The 25,765-nt window shown below is 37.2% G+C and overlaps 1 protein-coding gene across 1 annotated transcript in view; it reads left to right on the top strand.

Moving 5' to 3' along the window:
• LOC141904981 (ATP-dependent DNA helicase Q5-like) overlaps positions 1–25,765 on the top strand; it is a 108,380-nt gene that overhangs the window by 56,890 nt on the left and 25,725 nt on the right. Inside the window, exons 8-11 of the mRNA XM_074793648.1 lie at positions 19,386–19,487; positions 19,567–20,465; positions 24,539–24,632; positions 24,709–24,879. Of these exons, the coding sequence (XP_074649749.1) occupies positions 19,386–19,487; positions 19,567–20,465; positions 24,539–24,632; positions 24,709–24,879 (1,266 nt within the window). The remainder of the gene's footprint in view (positions 1–19,385; positions 19,488–19,566; positions 20,466–24,538; positions 24,633–24,708; positions 24,880–25,765) is intronic.

Below are 25,765 nucleotides of genomic sequence, written 5' to 3'. Positions count from 1 at the left end.
CCAAAATATAACGTGGCCACATGTTTCAATGGCCTTGGCCAGCCCCACACTCACACTGTGCTTCGAGTAGTACTCCTGTTTGATCCACCAACACATCAATGTTGCACATAGACTGCCCAGATTGACGAAGTGAAGAAGGCCTTTTCATCTTTACGACATAATCTTATGAACCGAAATGAATCTGAATATATGCAAGGTTGAACCAATTATGTATCGAAGACACTTAGCAGGGATGAAAATCTTCCGACCATAGACGGATTTCCGACCATTTCTTCCATTTTCTTCATTCCTGAGATCAGTGTAAATCGCTTTAATCGCCTCAATCACGCGTGTCACATCTGAGTGCTCCGTAGTTAGGAGTGCTCCTCAAGACGGTTTTCGGCGGTAGTTAGCACAACTGTGGAGTCGGAGAAACTAGTTAGTTAGTTAGTGATTTTTTTTCCCCGTAAACTTTTTTCGACATTTTCAATATGGGCCATTTTCATCCCTGAATTAGGGTCAAATACTCCCTATATTATAATAAAAAGTATAACAAAAAGCCTACATAACTATAACTATACATGTATCTATCTTTGAATAAAACCCATGGAAAGATACCTTTGATCATAAAATTCTTGAGTCTTTGCATCTAGATTCTTTTGGTAGATTGCAAAAAAGTCATGCAATCTTGATTCCTTTATGTCCGCGAAATCCTGTCTCATTTCACCGTGCAAGTCCTTGTAGTCACTGTATTGTGGGAGCACCATTTGATATTCTGGTTCAACTTCATTGGTAATAGTGACAGCAGTCTGCTGATAAAACTCAAATCTGAAAAGTACTCAAAAGCTCAAAAAATAGATTTAACCCTCAGGCCTAATATGTACCTTCCTGTGCTTTGCGTCCTCGAAAAAAGTCCAAACAGCCTAGCCTCTCCTTAGGCCCTATATTGCATCAGCAAATTTTCTACTTCCAAGAAAATTCCAAGAAAGCTATGATAGGCCAATTTTTAGGCCCTATATTGCATCAGCAAATTTTCTACTTCCAAGAAAATTCCAAGAAAGCTATGATAGGCCAATTTTTAGCATTGGTTGACGTCTATGACGTCACGTCAATGCTAGTAAAATGGATTGAAAATAGTAGTACGGAAAAATAGCGCCGATTCTTCTCATTTTCATAGTAACTTCAAATTGTCTCCGTTCACGTAAAACATTAGAAACAGCTGAAAATTACTAAAAAAAATGTTTCAATTATTCCCCACAACATAGCGTCGCCAGATTTCTGATTTAATGGTCCAAAAAGTTATTAGATCGCCTTTTTCTCGTTCTTTATCTGGTTGATGAGAGCGGGTTAAACAATCGCGTAACGATATGTCCGCATTGACATTGGCAGTCAAGAATGGGGAACAGCCTCTTTTGAATAGAAAAACATAAAATTATGTACCTCCGGTTTATAAATATCACAGTGTTTGGATATCACTGTTATTCCAACTATCAGTATCCATGGGATTATTTGGGATTAATTCTCAGCGTCAGAATATGTATTTCTAGAGCAGTGGAACGGCAGCCTACTCGTGACTGAAACCCGTATGTGATCGTGTGGGAACACCTTTACTAAAGTTAAAACCATTTCATGATGACACGAAACATCAAACGGTAAACGGTAGGCTACCACCATGATAGGATATCACCAATAAAGATAGATCATTTTATACAATTTTACCAGAGTTGTTTATTGGAGGAAAATATCATTGTTAAGTACGTGGAGAACAACCATGTTGTATCATCAATCAGTTGACTGACATTGTAAAATTCGATTCGGCTATATTCTAATATAAGTTTTCACTTTAGGACACCCTACCCGCCTGCTGCGCACTCATAAGGCGGTAGCGCCCTCTTACGCACTCGGCAGAGATTCACTTTGTAATGCACGCCGGGAAAAAATACCTTTTATTATCTTTTCCATGCATTAAACAACAGTGATTGAATTTACGCGTTGTTTGTCGTAAATTGCAATATTGCGATGGTTATTTGCCGCTGCTGTAGTTTTTTGGAATTTAATCGAGCGGCCTCGGTAGCTCAGTGGGATAAGGCGTGATGCTGTTGAATCCAATATCAATGCTGAGTGACAAGTGGGTTCGAGTCCTGCTGGCTGCGAACAGTGTGCGGGCAACACTTCAAAGGCCCTACCGTCGTGAGGTTAAATGAACAATCCAATAGGAATAGTCTTGGGAAACCAAGATCCAAACGACGTACATAAAGCCAAACAAACAAAAAGACAAACAAACAATCATCAGGCGGCCTCACTGAAACCAACGCCGGCATCGCTCTCTGCGACGTTTTGCATGCGTACATGCATCAGAGCTTGGAGCTCTAAGATCAGAGGATCTTGCAATTGCATTCAGAAAAATCGTTCTGTTTTTGTTTTCATTACTCAGTGGGGCCTAACAGTTCATGCGTAAAAATGGGTTTTTGTATCCAAATCTTGATTGATATAAATATCAATGACGGAAAATATCAGAATAAACTAGTTTCGTCTTTTTAACAGAATCGCATTAATGAGGTTTAACAGTACAAATAGCCTAGGCTAAATCGTTCCGCTGAAAACAAATTCATTTTCAGGAATAAAATCGTACTAGACAAATAGACCTTTAAGTCTGTGGTCCTCCCAATCAACATCGTCATAAAAGATTTGCCGGCAGATGTAAAACATTATAACCACTTAATACCACAGTTTAATCTACCAATGCTTCAAGGCCCATGGGCCTCTTGTTTTAATGTACAGTTAATGTACAGTAGCTCTCCTCGCGATATTTGATGTTCTGAGACTAAAAAAGGGGCGAAAAATCGGGCCAGGATTCCTAATACAGGCGAGGGGAGCCAAGCACACGCATGGAAACTTATTGCACTTCAAAAGTCAGGAATCGCGGCTCTTACCTTTGAATCAAATCCTTTATTCGGCCTGACACTACTCCCCATACTTCCTTAAAGCTCTCTGAGCTCTTTAATTCCCATTTGATCCGTATTCGGCATGCTTTGATAATGAACGAATGAGCAGAATAAACATCTATCGTTATAAACGAGTTGCTAATCAGCGCCTCAAGTGGCTTAGTTCCACCGGTACCTGTACCTGATTCCGAGTGAGGAGCTGCCTTCTATGAAGTAAGCTACAAGTCTCATAATTCATGGCAATAACCTTTTTGGGCACAAAAAAGGTCACAGGACAACCATCTTGATTCTGATTGACCAAATTTTTCTCATGCTGATGGGCCGTGTGGGATACAAACATAGGTGAAAGATCAATATAATTGATAGAGGTGTCTTCAAAATTTCCCTTGAAAACTTCAAAAATTTGAATAAGTGCTGATTATGGCAAACAAAAATGAAGATGAAGACGTGTCTAGGGTAGGTACACATTTAAACAAAATATCGAGTCTTCAAAACTTCCCAAAATAATTTGATTTCCTCAATGGAAAGATGAATTTGAACACAATAACCCGCTGGGACTTAAGTCCCAAGTTGGCTGAAAAAAGGTCACAAGGTGGCCATCTTGTTTCTGATGGACCAAATTTTCCTTGTGATCCTAGGCTGTCAGGAGATACATGTTCACAGTAAACCTCAAGACAATCCTAAGACATTTGTTCAAAGCGTCTGATTTTGCGGAACAATAATGGCTGCAAGTAGGCCATCTAGATTCCGATGAACTGCAAATGGTGTGGGTAGAAACATACTTAGTTACTAAGATCATCAAAGCGTGTCGAAAAATTCCCAAGAAGGCTAACAAAGTTTTATCTGATTTGAAATAATGAAAATCTAACAGATTAATAGAATTGTCAAAGATGGATCAATAATTAAGTCCAATCATTATCCAACAGTTGATAGTTTTAAACGATTGACAAAAAAGCACTTTGTTGTTTGGCATTTACATCAAATATTCTGGCTTGCATTTGAGAATGGTGATACAGATGCTTTCCAAGTCTTAATTGATGAAACTCGTTTCAAGTTCACATCACTGAATATACAAGGAAAATTAAATTTCTTTGCCGAGACAAATGTTAATCTAAGATTATTCTAGAGTTTAGCCTTTTAGAGCATTTCGATTATATGAATGTGACCTCTTCAGAATTTTTGGAAATTAATACTGCCCTTAACTGTTTTGGTGCCCTTGTCTGAATCTTTTGAGGTACCCCTTCGGGTTTTTGGCAGTTTGGACATGCCATTTGCCACATAACATTGTAAATTTAATTCAGTATCTAAACTAGCAAGAATGACGATACCAATGGCAGTGTTCGTAGTGGGTCTTCCAAGTCGGTATTTATTTGTGTATTTAAGAAAAAAATCATAGCCGGTATTTGTTTTGATTTCTAGGAGAAAAAAAAGTCTGTATATATATGTTTGTATTTTTTTGACATTTTGTGGATGAATGTATTCTGTTAGAGGTACTAACCCCCCCCCATCTGTGAGTAAAAATTGGAACTAAATTCAAGCAGATGGTTCTATAGTACATTGACACACCATCGGCGTAGTGACTCACCACACCAGTAATTGTAGTAAATGCATTTATTTGGGACATGAAAATACGTCATGCATGGCGAGAGAAGGTCATTATTTGCGACGTAAATGTACGTCAGTAATGGTAAAGAAGAGGCTGACGTATTACAAAATGGTTCGTAAATACTTGTATGAGGAGAAGACGGATGGCTACAGACTTTAGTGAAAGAATTTAACTGTAAGAACGTTGCATCCACAATGGCGGACAATGAAAGACAAATTCAAATTTGATATTTTATTGCTACCGGGAATATAACTTCTGTGAATTTTGATTGATAAACAGCTCTTAATCATTTCTCTGATGAAATAAGGTATCAAGAAGTATCAGTATGAGTAAAATAATGACTTTCAGGGTGATCGTTAGTCAAAACTGGCCAAACATTTGTTGATTAGTAATTGCATGTACTGTAAAGTGGCGCCAACTTTAACTAGCAGCCACTGTTGGGCCAATGACGCACTGATTACTAATATTTGTTTTCCCACTTAATGGTCGGGGTCATTAATTTCTATGATACAATAATCAAATTCAACAATTAATTTGCCCTAAGCGTTTTTAACACAAAATTCTGTCAAAAATTTTACATTGGCAAAATATTGGCAAATATGCTGATTATGTAAAATTTAGCAGTGATGGCAGTATTTTCCTTCTGCTATGAGTTGGCAATTGGCTCTTTTCTATGCTTTTTAGTCCGTCCGTCCGCTCCAACGAATGCATGTTAAGTGGTATTCTATTCCTAGAATAGACAGTTAGGTGGTAATTTTTTCTTAGGTGGTATACCGCTTAGTAAGATTGCCATGGACACATCAGCCAGCTCAAAATTTTTTTTTTTAAATTTCATACCGCCTAGCAAAGTCCAATGTCATGGACTTGATAGACTTAAGACTCTCTTGGACTATGTATGGTACTGTGCTGCCCTCGTGAGGCTGTAAGCTACATTAATATTATCACTTCCTGTGTGAGTCATCAGTTTTCAGCGGCCATTTTGAATCCACCATGTGCTGAATTTTGGAGCTATTGGAAAAGGTATCAGTAGTATTATCTTAATCAGTACAGTATCAATTATTCAGTTCAGACACCTAGTGGGAAGGTGATTAGATTCATTACATTGCTTTTAGAAGTAAGTACTGACAGTTGCCCGTTTTAGAGTTCAAATCAATTTAATTCAATTAAGATTTTGTTCAGTTCAATTACCATCAATCATTTACATTGGAACCTCATAACAACAAACTCGGTTTACAACGATTCATCAGATAAAACAAATAAAGAACCAAATTTTGTTCCAAGTAAGACAATGTGATTAATTTCATACTGGATATAACAAACTATCGAACATATTTTCTTGCTCCGTGAGGTTGGCTGTAACAAGGTTCCACTGTATTAAATTTCAAAGACTGAGATGTTCTTTTATCCTTGTTTCATAACTAACATTAAGAGATATTCTCTGTTTTTGTGGTGATAAGCATTATCAACAAAAAAACTCCTAAAGCCACACGGCAATTGAGAAAAATAGAGTTTTGCAAGCGTTTCTGTGCTCCCTACTAGAATGCCGGTCAACAAAAATATAGGACCTATTCTCTCTAAAAAACTATTTGAGTCGATTCGATCTCTGTAGGCCATAGTTGTCTAGTACTCACTACGCCAATTTATTGACAGGCATTTTTCAACGAGGTAACTGGCACGTGCAAAATAATTTTCAAGCCAGCCAACTCCTAAATATCTCCAGGAACTTTCTTAGATTGTAACTCATTTATAAATAAACTGAATTAATTGTTTCTAAAAGTATATCCCCATCTGCCCTTAAGTTGAGCACATACAAAATTAAATTCTAAAGACCTCAGGTCTTTTTCGTCAGCCGTGTGGCCTTCACTTGGTACTTTTGGTGCTCATCTGACCCGGTATATGTCAATTATTCTATAGGCCTATGTTATTGAATGGTAATCTAATTTTGTTACTCCTACGTATCTTAACCGAACCAGTGGACCTGTTAGGTTAATAAACGGCAAAACAGTGTTAGTTGATAAACATTAAAATCTAGCAGCTAGCGCAACAAGCCAGCCAATCAGCGATCACATTACAAATTATGCTTGTAAAGCACATTTGTATCTTAAGATAAAACCACAAATAACTAGACTACATTACAACTGTACTATATCTTCCTAAGTACACAACTGGTTTAGTTTTGTACTTGAATTGAACTAATCAGCTTCTGATCAGCTTTATTTCTAACTATTATGTCTCTAATAATTCTCAAAAATTTCTTATCACTCAAACGCCCATTTTAAGAATTCTAAGCTTGTTTCTGTTTTTATGATCTATTTCATTGAACATCAATAATTTTATTATATCCCTTTCCAGGAGCAGATATGGAAAGGATATTTGGATTCGCCTGTCTCAAAGGTGTACCAAAAATGTTGCATGGCCTGTGCAGATTATAGACAGGAATAAGTTTTTGGTATATAGCAGAAGTGATCACTCGGAGTAAGTTCATGTTATTGTTATCTTTTACTGATTCAATTTTTTAATGTTTTGAGTTATATCACCTTAAAAAGGCCTCTAAGTTCTCCAGTAAATGTACATTGAAAGTTTGAATTTGAAGTTGAAATAATTTAAATGGTCAAGTATTTTGAAATTGATTAATCAATAATGTGAAATTATCAAACAGATTTGTTGTCAAAGCCCTGACTACAGCCGGAGTCAGATCAGAAGAATCAGAACAAATAGTTAAAACTAGTTTAAGTATGCTAATTGCTTGTTGCAGTTGTAGAGTTTCTAAATGCTCGGTTATCAAACGCTGAGTCATATTTGATTATTGTTCATCTACTGTATTCATTTTTTCTTCATTATTTATTTACTGACTTAAGTCATGACATTTTGGATAGAGACTTACTTTGGTAGATTTGCCACAGAAAATGATCCTAAAATGCATGAGACTACCATTTTGTCATATCTTGGTAGGTGGTATATGCATTGGACACATTGGATACTGGACGTGTATTCCAATCTACCACCTTGTCATTTGTTGTTAGGTTGTACATACATTGATTACATTGAATACTGACCATTAGTCCAATCTACCACCTTGTCAATTCGGTTCAACTCCAGGATAGGTCAATATACTTCCATCGTGGTGGGTTTTCTTTAATGAAGTGAGTGGTTCGGTTCCTGTTCGTCGACCGATTCTACCCGTCGACCGATTCTACTCGTCGACAATGTCTACAACCCTGATTGTCAACCGATTCGACTCGTCGACAATGTCTACAACCCTGATTGTTGACCGATTCTACACGGTGACAATGTCTACAACCCTGATTGTCGACCGATTCTACTCGTCACAGTCCAATCTACCACCTTGTCAATTCTTGGTAGGTGGTACATACATTGGACACATTGAATACTAATCATTTAGTCCAATCTACCACCTTGTCATTTCTTGGTAGGTGGTACATACATTGGACTTATTGAATACTAATCATTTAGTCCAATCTACCACCTTGTCAATTCTTGGTAGGTTGTACATACATTGGTTTTATTGAATACTCAATATTTAGTCCAATCTACGACCTTTTCATATCTTGGTAGATGGCAAATTCATTGGACATATTGAATACTGAACGTTTATTACAATCTACCACCTTGTCATTCCTTGCTAGGTAGTACCTGCATTGGAAACATTGAATACTAAGCATGCACACTAAGCAATTTACCACCTTGTCATTTCTTGGTTAGGTGGTATACGCATTGGACACATTGAATACTGAACGTTTAGTCCAATCTACCACCTTGTCATTTCTTGGTAGGTTGTATACGCATTAGACACATTGAATACTGAACGTTTAGTCCAATCTACCACCTTGTCATTTCTTGGTAGGTGGTACATACATTGGTTTCAATGAATGTATGTACCACCTACCAAGAAATGACAAGGTGGTAGATTGGACTAAACGTTCAGTATTCAATGTGTCCAATGCATATACCACCTACCAAGAAATGACAAGGTGGTAGATTGGACTAAATGATTAGTATTCAATGTGTCCAATGTATGTACCACCTACCAAGAATTGACGGTTCAACTCCAGAATAGGTCAATATAGTTCCATCGTGGTGGGTTTTGTCATTGCCAACGAGTAGAATTGGTCGACAATCAGGGTTGTAGACATTGTCGACGAGTAGAATCGGTCGACACTCAGGGTTGTAGACATTGTCGACGAGTAGAATCGGTCGATATTTAGGATTGTAGACATTGTCGACGTGTAAAATCCGTCAACGATTAGAATCAGTCCTATATAGTCCAGGCGGATTAATTTCAAACACCAGTCCGATGTGATTAGATTCTGCACGGATCCACTTTTACGTGTTCTGGAGTTGAGCCGCATTTAGTCCAATCTACCACCTTGTCATTTCTTGGTAGGTGGTAAATACATTGGATTCATTGAATACTTATCATTAAGTCCAATCTGCCACTTTGTCATTTCTTGGTAGGTTGTAAATGCATTCTAATTTGAATGATTGGATTCTGAACTTTTGTTGGTAGGAATATTGGAGAAGCGAAAGCTTTTCTCATTGAAAAAAGCTTATGAGGATGACTTAGAGTGGGTCAAAGAAAATCGTCTGAGAAATGAAGAAACGGAAGCTGGGGAGGTTGTTGGAACATCAGCTCACAAGGAGGAAGTTGCTGATACATCAGATTATGCTGAGGAGGTTATCGAAACATCAGATTGTACTGAAGAGGTTACCAATACATCAGATCATTCTAAGGAGGTTAACGATACATCAGATCGCAGTAGAGAGGTTACCGAAACATCAGATCACACTGAAGAGGTGAATCAACGCGTGTATGGCTGTAGACGGAATCCAGTTATTTTGGGAAGTTTTGAAGACGCAAGTTCATTGGATATTATATATGGCCATGAGGGGGCATTGAATAATACAATATCTTAGTATTTCTATATTACATTTGTAGCAATACATATTTCGTTACCACAATCAATTGCAAAGTTATAGCTCATGACATCGTCTATGATTATGGTGAGTTTTAAGGAAATACGTTATTCTATATGGTCACTAGGGGGCGTTGAATAGTAGAATAACTTAGTATTTCAATATTAAATTGGTAACGAGGCATATTTTGTTACCACAATCAATAACAAAATCATAGCTGCTGACATGTTTTATGATTGTGGTGAGTTTCAAGGTCATTGGTTTTTGTATATGGTCACTAGGGGGCGTTGAATTTGAAATTGTTAGATGATTGAGCATTTGAAACCACTTCCCAAGTGGGCATGGTGTTCCTGGACCCCTAGTTTAGCCTACTTGGCACCGAAATAGAGACGAACTCTCGTAAAAAGATGTTATTCAATGAGGACTCCATGCCACCAGCTATCCCGCTGGATGGCGAGCGTATCAGTGTGACAACCCTGTCAAAATCTATTTCATTTTCAATGAACTTTCTTTTTAGATTTTTAGCCTCCCTCATCAGAAATTAAGCTAATCACTCCTCTTGATAAACTCAGATGATCTTCAGGTTCATGTAGCAGGTGGATTTTACCAATCATCATTCAAAGAATTTGAGAAATAATGTATAGATTTTAATTAAATCTGAGAAGAAATCCGGGAGTATTGTCTGAATGCACACTAGTGAGCCTGGTGGGTCCTTGCCACAAGTGGAATCCTCGATTGCCACAGTCGAACGTAGAGTCCTCATTGAATTCCAATGGCGAGAATGGCCCTGATATGGACTAAGGATAGGGATAACCTGTGTATGAAGGCATTTATTAATACAGATAGTGAAAATTCTTTTGATTCAGTAGGTCTAGGTGGTACTTGTGTTCTAGATACACGTAGGAATAGGATTTTATTTGAAGTAAATAATACAAAAATTGTTTCTCAATCGTTGCATAGACCGATTCTGAAGAAGTGGAGAACACAAACATCAGACATCATCATTTGTGCAGTCTGAGGTGCCAAGGGGTCACCCAGATTAAGCATTACCCCACCAGTACGATATTGTTCATGGTCAACTTCTATATATCTGTACCATATTTCTATGAAATATTTTGTTCGAAAAAATTTCTGAAGTCATCATATAGAAAAGAAGTGTTGTTATCTATTTCTGTGCTATCAATCACATGAGTGAGACTATGTATAGCATGCACACTCAGCGACAGCACTCTCATACATTGTATATTGTGCCTACTCTGATATTGATTTTTAAACAAGGGAGGCGTTGTTTATCAAATTAGAAAAGCTATCCTTAAACTTGCAATTTTTTCAAAATGTCTTTTGTTAACCCATCGTGTTTTGGTCATTGCCATGTAATCTTTTGCTATTTAACCCTTTCAGTGCTGACTAATTAATACCCTATAGTGCTGGAGATAATTTGAAAATTCCAAAAAATTCCACCCTAGTGTGCTGAACAACGGGAATACCACTATAGTGCGTCTACACTGCAATGCGGTGTATCGTTAGTTACTAGTATTTCACTATGTTTGACACTTGCTGCCATTTTTCAATAGAGATAATTACAAATTACTAATTACATCAATACACCGCAGTGCGGTGTACTAGCAAAATCCATCACTGATTTATACACCGCACTGCGGTGTAGACGCACTGAAAGGGTTAAGCGCCACTATTGACCTGTTTCTGTAAACATATATAATAACATACTGTAGTTTTGCATTATTTGTGGCATATCATGTTGAAAGCAAAAAGTCTAAGCATTTTGGGTTAACATGTACCCTTCTCAAAAGTAGTCACCTCATGGTGTATAACAACAGTACATTATGATATAACGTTAGACTTATTGCTTTCAACATGATACATGAAAAATGAAACTGAACATCTATGAATTTTTAGCCCACTCAGGACTTGAGTCCCAGCAGGCTATTGCATTCACTTTTTGTAGGTTGTCCGTCTGTCATAGCATCCGTCCGCTTGACTGCAGATAGAATCAAATTTTTGATTGGTTTCATCATTAGACAAACCCATCTATGGCATCGTCGTCATGACAGTGTGTGTGTGTGTGTGTCTGCCTGTCTGTCTGGATGTTTCTTTATGACAAGATTTAAGCTGTTTTTTGTGGACCGATAATTCTGTCAATTGACACATATATAATGTACTTGGTCTAGATGGTGTAACTTGGTTTATATTTAATTCTGATGTTTATATGTGCTCAAATTTGGTTGAAATATAATCGACGGTACTCCTTAGTTCAAGCCGCTGTAGCGCATTGCTACGGCGACTCTCAATACACTTGCTGTGTGTGTAACACAACACGTACATAGAGATATTGATTGTATAGCGCGCGCGATAATCAGCGCTAATGCCGAGTGACTCGGGAGTGCTCCGGACACATCTACACAGTGAATTCTAAATTATAGAACTGGTGGAATTCGGATAAGGCCGGATCATCCTTTGCAGTTTCAGACGGTCACTACTCTTTGCCATAAAAAATAGCCAGCTGAGATTTTAGCCTGGTTGCTATCACTCATTAACCTCGACTTTTATGAGTACGGGAGCTTCAATCACAGTCGCAAGAAATATTGACGACAAAGTCGAAGTTTTATTACATGTTCCACAAAACAAACGAGGCATTCTGATGAATATAGTTCATTTTGTTTAAAAAAACTTATCATTTTAACACCGACATGATGTCAGCGCAGCACCTGGTATTAGCGCACACCCACCAGCGTTTCGCCGCAGTGATAACAACACCACACGCAGTATATGGAGATCCGTAGTCTGAGCAACGCTGAAAACTATTAAGTAATTTAAGATGGTATAAGGTGTCATTTATTGAACTCATTTTTATGTCTTTACATTTGCAATCATGTTTGGAGCCCGATTATCTGTATTTAGTTTGCAACACTGATGATTTTGATATTGTTTATACTTACTGCACGACACAAGTCGATATAATTGTCAGCAATATCGCATTAACCGTTTATGTATCAATATTACACGTTGTAATACATAACGTTTCCCATGGAGCAGTGTTTTTACCGCGTACAGAGACATGTATCAACAGACCCACATTTAAATTGTGGAATGTTCTTGCGAAGACGTGGTGTCACATTTAAAAACGTTTTTTTGGCCTAAATTGCTTTTCTATTAAAAGATACCATATCATGAAACTATTGAAAGCCACATTCAGTATATGAACTTGATTTCAACAGTTACCGGTCGGCTTGGTTTAATATGTGCTGCCCTGAAATTTGAAAAACTTATATAGAAGCTTCTGATTTAGTTACTGTCCCGAATCGAGTTTATGCTAAAGTTTTAGTTGTTTTATGGCATTGTCTCATGTGATCAAAAATTGTCAAGTGCCCATAATTAATCTTGCGTAACTGTCGTTCTTCCACTGGTGTAAATTGTTTTCCTGTTCCACTTGGTCAATCGTTGGACTAGCTATAGGCCCTCAGGGTACAGCTAGTAGTTGGTCTTAAGGTTCAGTCTTTGAACAGCTTCAAAACACTTGAATCGTGGATGTGAAGCTTGTACCCCATGTACTGCATGGCCAATTTAATTGGCCTACGTCGGTTCATGGCGATTGTGCCAAGAGCAGACTGTATCCGGTGGTTATGGTAAGAATGTATACTGACGTATTGCCTTAAGAAAGTCTATCCCAGTAGTTATGACCGCGGTGCATCAAAGAGTTGTTACACCAACATATTGGGATCCCTGTGGTTTCTATCGCTCAGCCTTATGAGTAATTGGAGTCAAGCGACTACGGTACTGCATTCGAGAGTGAATAATATACCATCAACTGGCCATTCATTAAAATTCCAATTTTTATAATTTTACAAAATCCTTTCTTGAATTTTTAGTTTAATTTTGGGAATAATCATGTCACGTGGCAAATTCAATCTGATTGATTTTGTGCATCTATAAACTCTTCAGAGTGTGAGCATATATAATCTGGAATTATCTCATGAGTCGAGTGCTGTTGTTTTGCTTGAAACACCGTCTAAATATAATCTTTCAACTTGGAAATTGCTTTTGACACCTCAAATAATGTTAACACTGACTTCAGCATCCAGCGAAAATATTCACTCTTGAATGCAACAAGACTTCAAAGCTGAATTTCCATTGCTTATTACTTCATTTTCTTGGATTAAGTGTGGAAAAGTTTTGCTCTTTATTCACTCTTGCCTGTTAGCAGCGAAGAAGCGATGCTCAGTGTGAGTTTGAACACTTAAAGCTGTCAGTATCAATTAAATTGTTGTTGATACTGGCTCTTTGAGAGTGAAATGCCGCAGTCATAACCACTGGGATAGACTTTAGTATGCATTAAACATGCACCGCATCATAAAGTTCCATTCACTTTTGAAGTTCAAAGTCAATACTGAAACCCATCATAGAAAGTTTCTTTCTGGGTTTGGGAAGTATTAAGTCTTTTCGTGCGGATGGTGTGCTAAGCACGCTACGCCCAGACAGTTCAAGTGGGTGGGGGTTGTAGTTAACACACAAAATCAAGCGCTGCACTCCTTATTGCTGGCTGCCTTTAGCAACACTACACACATGCTAGGAATAATAATAGCGATTGAGTCGCTTAGTATCAGCCGCGTGGTGATGATGTATGTACACGTGCTCTATCAAGTTCAGTATATGTCAAGTATCAGGCTTTTACAATAACAACTAACTAATATAGCTGCAAAGCAGCGATGACGGGTTTTCTGCAAAGCCATTCAGGATGATGGGAATTGTAGTAAATTGAAATACCGATACATAGAACAAAATGCATTGACAGATTCGAACCTAATATGCAACCATTGTGTAAATGTCAAATGTGATTCAGCTTTGAAACCGATCATATGCGGACGTACAATCAACAATTATGAATTTATTCGACCAGGCATTTATTTTGGCATTCGAACGTCATGATCCTGTAATATCACCACGCTTAAAATGGATCTGTCCTATTAAGAACTCATCTTAAGCACCTGCTGAGTAAATAGATCGAGTAAATTTGCAGATAAGAACGTATTATGATTTGGAATAGATTTAAGAAGTTAATCTTTTTATTGAAATATATGAATAAATACATATATTGTAGTGTATTTCCAATCAATAAATTATGAATTGATTTGGTCTGGGTCTCGACCGATGTTGATTTCGGCCCTTATGTTTTACAAATTCCATACTGATAAACAATTTATGTCTGCAACATGTGTGTAAATATCAAACCTATTCCACTAGTTGCGTGTGTTTCTTAATAAACGGGAGAGTCACTCTTGATCTTAGTCATTAGAAAAATAATGTACATTTAGTTATAGAAATTCATTACCTTTTTGAAAATTCTATAATAATATTTGTTCTGTCCTAATTTTTGTTACTGCATGAACCAATGATATGCTTCGTAAATATGATGTAAAATAAATTTGAATATGAATTAAATTTGAATACGAGGATCAAGCATAACTTGTGTTTTTTCCACTTGTCTTACTAGTCTCTCCTTAACAGTTCCAGAGTTTCAATTACAATCAAATCCAAATTGGCTAAAAAGTAGATAGGACTAAATGAAATGAACTGTTAGTCACTGCAAACCTATTCCAGTGTTATGCCGATCGTGTTGAATCACTTTAATTGAGCTGAAAGAATCAGATCTTCTATGGTGCAACATCGGTCGAAGAGTGATATCTTGGTGTTGACTGTCCCTGACCATTTAACTTCATGTGTTTGACATTGGAATCAGGATCATACCCATGTGAACTGCAAAATATTCATACTACATGAAAACCTACAGTATATACAGTAATCAAACTTTCACCAATTTTTTTATATTTGAATGAACGTTAGGCTTATTTCAGTATTCTAACGCAGGAAATAAAAAGCCCAATCAATAGGCCCTATTCCCATTGGTACAATTGTATAATGCGTACAGCTGTACGGTACATTTATCAGTCAAGGAGAAATCGGTATACTTAACCTACGTACAGCAAAATGTACAGGCCTACATCATGATTTCTGTTATACAAGCCGTGACCACATGAATGTTTGGATCTAGGCATGAATATAAATGTCAGCAGGTCAGACAAGGCCTTAGCAAAATTTAATCGCAGGGATCAAATCAATTAGCCTTTCTGCGTGTGAATACTTCACTGTATTGTTTGAACAATATCGAGTGAATAGCGCATAGACTGATTTAGACTTTGGGATAGTCCTGATCAAATCCTATCCATGTGATAACGGTACCAGTTATAGTAACATCAGTGTAGGGCCGACGAGAGGGAAAAAGTTGTGTTTGTAGTACGAAGGCATGAAAAAAATTCCAGCAGTAGTCTAGTGATTTACCCACTGAGCCACAGAACATAACTGCAGGGTGGATGAAAGTTCATTTACAAATAGCCTCACCTAACCCAAAACCTATTCTTTCATGCATGCGCGTATGTAGATTATAGGAACTCAAGTACTGCGTTTGGAACTCCCGTACGATAAACCTGTGGAGATCACCGTACAGTCACGTACGCATAACAACTCTGTACGTAAAATGGTATTGGCTACTATATAATAGGCCTATAGACAAATAAATACCGGTAGGTATTTATTTGTCTATAGGCCTATTATATAGTAGCCAATTTTAACTTCTATATAAACTATCTTAACTTCCACTCTTCACAACTGAACCAACTGACCTACCAGTATATTTCAGTCCCAATACGCACCAACCAGCACAGGCCTGACACTGTTTGTCAAATGTGTGTTTCGTGGTAGGCTATCGTAATCACCTGATACTTGTCTGTCATTTGTCGAACGTAATTCTAGTAGCCACCCGCGACTCAACGACCTTGAATAAACTTGATCAATTCAAAATCTATTTATTGACACTTATTGTTACATGAACAGATCAGTAATATACTTAAATAAAATAACCAGAATAACGAGAAATAAAAAATTTTAAAGAGGTAACAGATAAATGCCCGTAAACCTGTTGGACACGCAAACACCAGACTCGCAAACTCTTGGACTTGGACCCGCTTGGCATTGAATTCATAAATTGACTTTGAAATTGATTGTGGAGAAGAGAGGGAATAATTCAATAGCTCTTCCTCAAAAAGTAGAGAGAAATCTCGGAAAGAAAATACAACATGGCTACTAAGGGAACTGGGCCAAATCTCCGATGTCAACGGCTCGACAGTGGCTTTATAACGTGGATCTATCAAAATTCCTATGCAGTATCTGGAGATTCGAGTGAGCTGAAGGATATCATACGAATTGTATCGGCAAAAGCGGTAAGGTAAGGAAGCCTTTACACTTTTAACAAAGACTGTGTGGAAAAGGGAAAAAAAATAATAGTTATCACGCGAATCTCAATAGGGTTTTCTGTGAAGAAACAAAACCCTAATAACTTCCAGATAGCAACCGCAGATAGTAATGATTGACATCGCAGTTGTTTTGAAATTGAAAGCAATGTCATCTTCCCCCAGTTACTGGTAGTCTGGTTTCAGTAACACAAACAGGATCATACATTTCAGGGGCAGTCTGACCTTGAGATTTTGACCCTCATTGTGACCCCAGGGGCCCAAAACATGAATCTATGACCAGGAACTGCGTGTTTAATAAAATGGGCATCCAAGATCAGTTAATGTCTGCTTTATATTATCGCATGGCCAATTACTGAAAAAAACAGCCTATTCTTGTACGATCGAACCCAGTGTGACCCCTCTTCGTTACCCCCATCACACCCCTGAGGAAAAAATTTTTTTTCAAGTATAGATTTCTAGATAGAGTTAGACTGAAATAGAAAATATATAGTCTTATAATGTTTCATTAAGCTGAAAGCCCTCAGAAATGCTCAATCATGAGATTTAAATAATGGCTAAAATTAATCTTCTACATGTTCTATGATTGTGGTGGGTTTCAAGGACATTGTTGTGATGTTGAGTGTCCCAAGAATTACCGACCAGTGTCTAATCTGCATTTCATATCAATAGTGATGGAGCGAGTAGTAGCTTATCAGCTTAATCAACATCTTCAAAATAATGGTTTACATGAGGTTTACCAGTCGGCTTATAAGTCAGGTTGTAGTACAGAGACTGCTCTTGTACGTGTTCAGAATGATATTTTGATGTCAATTGAACAGGGTATGGTTGTTGGGCTGGTTATGCTCGATTTGAGCGCCTTTGACACTATTGACCATGATCCTCGTGTTAAACACCGAATTGGTCTGTTAGGTACTTGCTACCAATGGTTAGAATCTTACATTACTGATCGCTATCAAACTGTTTGTATAGGTGACTCTAAGTCTGAACCATTTTACTCAAATTTGGTGTACCGCAGGGGTCTGTTTTAGGTCCCCTGCTGTACACCATTTACGTTCTTCCTATTGGCGATATCATAAGGAAATTCAATTTAGATTTTCATTTTTATGCAGATGATTCACAGTTGTATATCAGGATAAAACCAAAAGTTAACGAATTGGTGTCCAAAAATACACTCCAACTTTGCTATACTGAACTTAAACATTGGATGGATTTAAACTTTCTTCAGGCAAACGGTGACAAAACTGAGTTCTCCCTAATTGGCTCTCCATCACAGCTTACTAAGCTTCGCACATTGATCTCAATCTTGATGATGCTATAATTACTTCATCTCACTCCTTACGTAATCTCGGCGTCATTTTTGATCAGAACATGTCCATGGTAAAACATGTAAACCACTTTTGCTCTGTAGCTTTCTATCACCTTAGAAACATTAGTAAGATCAGACAGTTTTTGAATCAAGGAATTACTGAACGCCTTATTCACGCTTTCGTGACAACTCGCCTTGACTATTGCAACTCTTTACTCTTTGGCCTCCCTGACAACATTACATAGATAAATTACAACGAGTTCAAAATTCTACTGCCCGGATCCTGACTCGAAACTCAAAATTTTGTCACATAACACCAATTCTATACGATCTGCATTGGCTTCCAATCAAATACCGCATCCAATTTAAGATCTTGATTCTTACTTATAAATCCTTGAATGGTCAGGCCCCACAATATTTGAAATCATTAGTGCAATACAAGGCATCCTCTAGAGTGTTAAGATCAAACAGTCAATCACTTCTAGTCATCCTTCGTGTCAATCTAGTCTCTGCGGGTCACAGGCCCTTTTCTTACTCCGCCCCACTACTTTGGAACTCCTTACCAGATGCGATTAAATCTAGTCCTTCTACTGATGTTTTTAAATTGCAACTTAAAACCCATTTGTTCACTAAAGCTTTTAACTAATGATGTAAATTGTTTTTTTTATCTTTGTGTTTAAATTGTGTTTTTATATTGTAAAGCCAATGAGCATATTTTATATGGATTTTAGGCTCAATAAATTATTATTATTATTATTGTTTATTCCATGTGGTCATCAGGGAGCATTGAATAGTAGTATTTCCATATTATATTGGTACTTTTTTGGGCATATTTTGTTATCACGATTGCGAAATTGTAGCTTGTGACATGTTCTATGATTGTAGTGAATTTCAAGGTCATTGGTTCTTGTATATGGTCACCAGTGAGCGTTGAATGTTGAAATTGTTAGATTGTTGAGCATATGAAACTACTTCCCCAGTGCGCATGGTATGCCTGGACCCCTAGTTTATTTTCAATTATTTAAACTCTCCACCAAGGATTCATCACCATTGTGCTTGTGTTTATCAACCTCTTACACATCGTCAATCAACCCAAACTAATTTATAAATAAAGGGCCTCGGCTTAATTGGTGAAGCTTTAAGAAATCCATGTATTTCCAGCTCAAAAACTGCCAGCCCCTAATTGGCCCGAATATAGGGTAGATCAGATCTCTAATCAAAGATCAGATGATGCAAGATATCAAGTTTAGATATGAACTTGTGTTGTATTATGTGCTATTATGTTACAGAGTGATCATGTGAGTAACCTTGACAGTGAGAATGAAGTTCCACCTGATGACTGTCCTCTCAAACTAGCAGCTAGTAAGAATATTCCTGGATTATCATTTCGGGTGTGTACCTTATCTGAAGAATTAGTCACTGAGGAAAGAAATTCATTTTAATCTTGGGAGTATTTAATGTCTTTTGTAGCAACGAGTTTGTTATTTGCAAATGATTGAACGCGAGCTGAAAAACAATTTCACGGCCTATCATGGCGCCAACACTGCTCGCATGGAGTCTGTGGATTATGAGCCGCATTGTTGTGGAATTGAACTTGAGTATGAAATATTCAGATCGAATTGTATACTGGCTTTATATCGGAATAACATTGTCAAGAAGGTGGCTGAGATAAAGAAATTTACTGCATCATGTGAATTGCATAACTCACTCGTGCAAAGACCAGTTCAAGAGTCAATATTCAGTACTAAAACGGATAGGGCCATAGTTTTGACTGCTGAAAAATTGTCACCTTCATTGGATAAACATTCCGAAAATTCTCCTTACGTGGTTGGAACTAACAATGAAATAAATAAATCGTGCAGACAAAATGGATCACCAGAAGCTGAGATCAGCAGTTGGAGTCATTCAGCTTCATCGACTTCCCTTGATATTTCTCAGGGCATAAATGATACTGAGTGTTTGATGGCTCCGCAACCTTCAGCACTTAATGTTATTGATACTGCATGTAGTGTTGGTGATAGTTTCACTGAACGAATTTTAACTGATAATCATACAACAAAACATTTCTCGCAAACAGTTTCAAAACTTCAGTATTTTTTCGATTCTGGTGGAAACTCCATGGCAGTGGCAAATTCAGATCTATCTGATAATGCGGCAAGTAGAAGTCGTTCCCCGGCATCTCATTCACTTTCGGATTTTACTTTGCCATCAACAATGCATAAAGATGGCACACTGATTCCACCACAGATGGACCGGTCAAAACGTTTAGAAGAATTAGAGAAAGAAGTGCAACAGACAAACTACAAATATGAGGTTCAACAGAGAATAATCCCTAAGATAACATATTTCTTTGAAAAGATGGCTGGAGTGTAAGTAGTTGCTCACATACTAATAGCACCAAAAATAACACATGTATGAATAATCTGAATTTCTCTTCAATTTGATAATACAGCTGTCACTGTGTTTTCTGACCCACCACTCTAAGGGATTGATGCACTTTTGATATCAAATCTCTGTCCCATCCTGAACCAATTAAAACCCCATAGTTTGGCTGATATAAAATTTACGTCACTTAACAAATGTGACATCAGTGATTTTTGTTGACGTAGCTGTTTTTCTCTTCGCTAAAGTATGACATAGTGATCCTTGTATTATTGTTTTTGTCAAGATGAAATCTTGTTATTAATCTGATGTAAAATAATACTTGCCACGCAGGAATAACCAATTATGAGTAGGTTACAAAATATAAATGATAGGGTGTCATAAGAAGTAGAAAGAATAAGAGGCAGAGAAATGCAGGAGGGAAATGAAAGCTGAAAACACATGGTATTGGGATAGGTGTAAACAGTCGCTATTTCCGCAGGTTGATTTTGATGAGTGAATGATGAAATTGGTGTTAGTGTTTAAGTCGAGCAAAGTTTGGCTACCAAAAAGGAGATAAAAAAGGAGATAACATTTTTCAGTTAACTTTAAGGAATTGAAATTATGAATAGGGGTAGCTACCATGTCTAAATGGTTCCTAATAGATAGGAGGGGAAGTTGGCTGCTTTATACACTGCAGAAAAAAATACTGTTGTTTGTTTTTGCGTTGAAGTTCAACCTTAATCTATCTATTTCCTCCTTCATACTTCGTTTTTCCCTGTTTTTAATTTGCATTGAACTAAGTCTGTTATTTCCAGTGACCCTGAAACTAACCTTGGTTTAAAAGTAGTCAGTTCAGAAAGATTTTTGATGTCTGGTGTATTGAATTCCACATCAAGTATAAAACATACCCATTTTCAAAAGACTGCTCGGAACTTACGCAACCGAGCAATTGTTCTGCTCGGTATACTGCTCAGGCATTCTGCTCGGGTTAATTGTATAGCGCTGCGCAAAGCAAGCTGCTCGGTAATCACTGCTCGAATTCTGCTCAGTTCTAATCATAAGGAGATCCGCGCAAATAGGAGCTGCTCAGAACTCTGCTCAGTTTCAATATGAACAAAAAGTCAGTATATGTTTTTATTTTTAGCCCACTTGGGACTTAAGTCCCAGCGGGCTATTGCATTCACTTTTCGTTTCGTCCGTATGTCCGTCAGCAGACGGAATCCAGTTATTTTGGGAAGTTTTGAAGACGCTTCAATGTAATGTCTTGATATTTTGGTTACACATGTATCTACCCTAGACACATCTTCAGCCCAAAAACTGGCCCTGTCAGAATCAAGATTGCCGACTGGCAGCCATTGTTGTTTGCCAAAATCAGCACTTTTTATACATTTTTGAGGTAAATTTTGAAGACCCTTTGATCAATAACCTTGATCTTTCGAATATATTTGAATCCCCCCAGGGCCCATAAGCATAACAAAAATTGGGTCGATGGGACTCAAGATGGCCATCCTATGACCTTTTTAGTCCCCAAAAATGTCAATTTTGGCCCGATTTCTGAGTCCTGTAGCTTCCTACTGGTTTGCCATTTCTCATTGCAATTGCTGATGGGTATTCTTTGGAAAGGGATGTCTTATACCTGAGATAGGTATTTGAAAGGCTGAATCCAAGAACATGTCTATCGCACTTATGAGCCAAAACGTCTACTTTTACTTAGTAGCTTCTTGAGAACAATAAGCAATTAACGATATCAGCTACTTTTCCAGTAGTATACATTTCAAAACAGTGACTCTGAAATAGTATTCCTTTCAATTCGGTTGGTTTTCTATAGTAGCTGTTTCGAAGAGTCTACTATTGAAAAGTGACCATTTTGAAACATCTGGTTTCGATAGTGCACACTAGCAGTAGAGATGACTGTAAAACCACCCGCCTGTTAACAGTGACTTTTTGATAGTAACTCCTACCATAGCAGCTACTCTCAAAACACATCGTTTCTAAAAGTCAACTATTGAAAAGTGACCATTTTGAGATCGCTTGCCAGATTCCCTGTTATGAATACACGGTAGCAACATATGCTTCAAATTTGCAGTGATACGTGACAATATAAATATACAGAAAACTCTACTCACGCTATAGTTTGGGGTATAGTTCCATTAAGAGTGACTCAGTTAAGATCCGAAGATATTGTAGATACTCTTTGAGGATGTGAAATGTAATGAGCGATTCCCAACTCTAACCAATAAAAGTCGAGATTGGAATTAAATTTGTTTACAAATTGTCAATAGTTATGTAGTTTTAAGATAAATCGAAATTTCCTTCTTTTCATGAATTCAATTTGAACAAATGCAGCTATTTTCAAGTATAGGTCTGCATTTATTTTTGATTTAAATTCTTAGATTAAAAGCACAATCATGAATTCAGGCTAACCTCTCATTATTGAAATGGTGATTTATTTTCAACGGGGGCTTGGATGTCTTTGCATCTTAAATTAAGATGTGCATTTCGGAGTGTTCGAATTTCCCTGAATTCTAATTTCGCAAAATCATTGATTTTTTTTAAACAAAATGAAAGGCTGAATCCAAGAACATGTCTATCGCACTTTTGAGCCCAAACGTCTACTTCTACTTAGTAGCCACTTGAGAACAATAAGCAATTAACAATATCGGCTACTTTTCCAGTAGTATACATTTCAAAACAGTCACTCTGAAATAGTATTCCTTTCAATTCGGTTGGTTTTCTATAGTGGCTGTTTCGAAGAGTCTACTATTGAAAAGTGACCATTTTGAAACATCTGGTTTCGATAGCGCACACTAGCAGTGGAAGTGACTTCAAAATGGTCACTTTTCAATAGTAGACTCTTCGAAACAGCCACTAAAGAAAACCAACATAATTGAAAGGAATACTATTTCAGAGTGACTGTTTTGAAATGTATACTACTGGAAAAGTAGCCGATATCGTTAATTGCTTATTGTTCTCAAGTGGCTACTAAGTAAAAGTAGGCTCAAAAGTGCGATAGACATGTTCTTAGATTCAGCCTGTCAAATATGCTTTATTCATGTGGATTTTAAAAATTCTAAGAGAGCCCATATTTGATCGAATTTAATAGAAGAAACTTTGTTTGGTATTCAAGATTTCATTTGGATTACGGTAACAGCCTGTGGTGATCATCCCTGGGGTCATGAATGAAGAAATCCCGTAATAGAATTTTAAATATGATAAAATTAGTTAAGGAGAAACCGCAACGTTTTGACTGTTGACTAACAGCCATCATCAGGTGGAATGTAGGCATTCCTAGTGAGAAGGGCTTTTAGTCAGATGGCTGTCAGTCAGCAGCCGAAACGTTGTGGTTCAACTTTAATAAGTTTCATGATACAAAATTCTATTGTGGAATTTCTTCATTTATCTACAGTTAACACGGTTTAGAGTATTTTATTCGACTTCTTCGGGTCCTGTAGCCGTTTAGATCGAAAATTATTTTGTTTGTCGCTATGAGAGGGATTCCCTGTATATCTGCACCTTAAAGGGGTACCCTTGTTGGTTCTGGCCCGCATTCGCTTCTAAATTCAAGTATTGGTAACGTTGGTTTACGATAATTTGAGAAAAAGAGTTTAGTTGGAGAAAACTGATGATTATCTTATAATTCAGCGATTCATTGGTTCATCGATTCGTAAAAATAAAATAAAGTCTCATAGAGATATTGCGGTACTAAGTTTATTACTATTAAGAGAGGTAATTACTTTTGGTTCATGGTCTTTAGGTGGTTAGTGCAGTTAGTTCATTCGTTCATCAATCACTGTCCAGTTAGCCAGTGTAATTGACCTGCTGACCGATAGCTGCTGCTGAGTTTTTGATAACCTATATAAACAATTTACTCAACAAAGTAGGAAAGTATGTGAAACTGAAATTACAGCCTATCACATTTCTTTCTTTTCTTAAGCCAAACGAAGTTTTCTCTATCACATGAAATTGCTGATTTCAAAATTACGTGAACATCTCAACACTCAACTCTTATACGCTAATTCTTTGATCTTTCATAATAGTTGGTAATTTGATCTCTATGAATTTATTGATATGGTTTTAGATCCGAAACACAGCTGGAAGAGCCAGTTCTTACTTTTTCCGATGACAATTTGATTCCTGACACTAGTGCAAGTCCTCTAAAAGATGAAGACCTGGTAAGCCTCGCAATGGTTATTGGTTATTATATTGCCTTAATGATTTGCAGAAATTGTTTCAATGTTTTTCTAACAGAAATCAGTAGGACCACCAAAGAAGAAACAAAAATTAGACTCAGACAACGATGTGAAGGCTAAAAAGAAAGATCGATATCTGGAACCTCGTCCAAATGGTCACAAATTCATTGCAGATCATGTTGTGAAATACCTCACTCCATATTATAAGGAAAAGAAATTTTCTTCCAAGGTAATGACTGCTGCCGGAATATCATCAGCGTTTTTGAGCAAATTTCTTACGAATCTATTATTGCATAAGATTTAGGTGTTTTAAGTAACTTAAATCAAAAATAAACTTCTTGGAAAGTTTTGAAATTCTTTGATGTAGTCAATGAATACATTTTGTTTTGATTATATTAATACATAAGAAGATTTGCACAATGATATAGATTATACATCACATAAAGTTTGTAAGGTGAATTAGATCAGTATGGTAGATGAAGATACCCAGAGAAATAACTAAGAAGAACAAAGATTGTAATCGTCCAATGTAGATGGCATGAAGATCTGGTTATAGTATAGAAATTGTTCTTAAGGCTTCTACCTAGACAACTCCATACTGTAAAAGCGTTTGGTTTGTTGGTTTCCAAATACAGTCACAGTTGGTCTTTTGCAACTAAATAACACTATGTTAAAACAATTCTGGGGTTGGAAATTTTTTGGGAGAGGAAACATGGAGGCAAGATATTGTTTCAATTTTCAATCCGATACAGTTTTCTGTTTTTCATTTTTCTGCAAAAAAGTTTTGTAGAAGAGAGTCACAGAAAAAAATTAGGCTGACATCGAAAAAGTGCTGTGAGAAAAATTTTTGTCTTTTGGTTTTTAACTTCGAGCGAGCGCGAAAGTTGTTCATGACAGCCCGGAGGTTAAAATAGTCAATGGCACGCCCTATCTGCGATTAACCGTTTTGGCTCGAAAATGGGACCCCAGATTTTTTTTATGAGATTTTTGCTCCTAGCTCCCTAACCGTTGGAGATAGAATCAAGGTTGCAGTGTGTGATCAGTAGCCCTTTACAAGACGATTGTATTGATGTGTGATATAACTGTGAAACTCATACGGTTCTCAAGTAGCGCCA

This window comes from Tubulanus polymorphus, chromosome 5 (genome assembly GCF_964204645.1).
Source record: "Tubulanus polymorphus chromosome 5, tnTubPoly1.2, whole genome shotgun sequence".
NCBI classification, from domain to species: Eukaryota; Metazoa; Nemertea; class Palaeonemertea; order Tubulaniformes; family Tubulanidae; genus Tubulanus; species Tubulanus polymorphus.
This window is presented reverse-complemented; position numbering and strand designations above follow the sequence as displayed.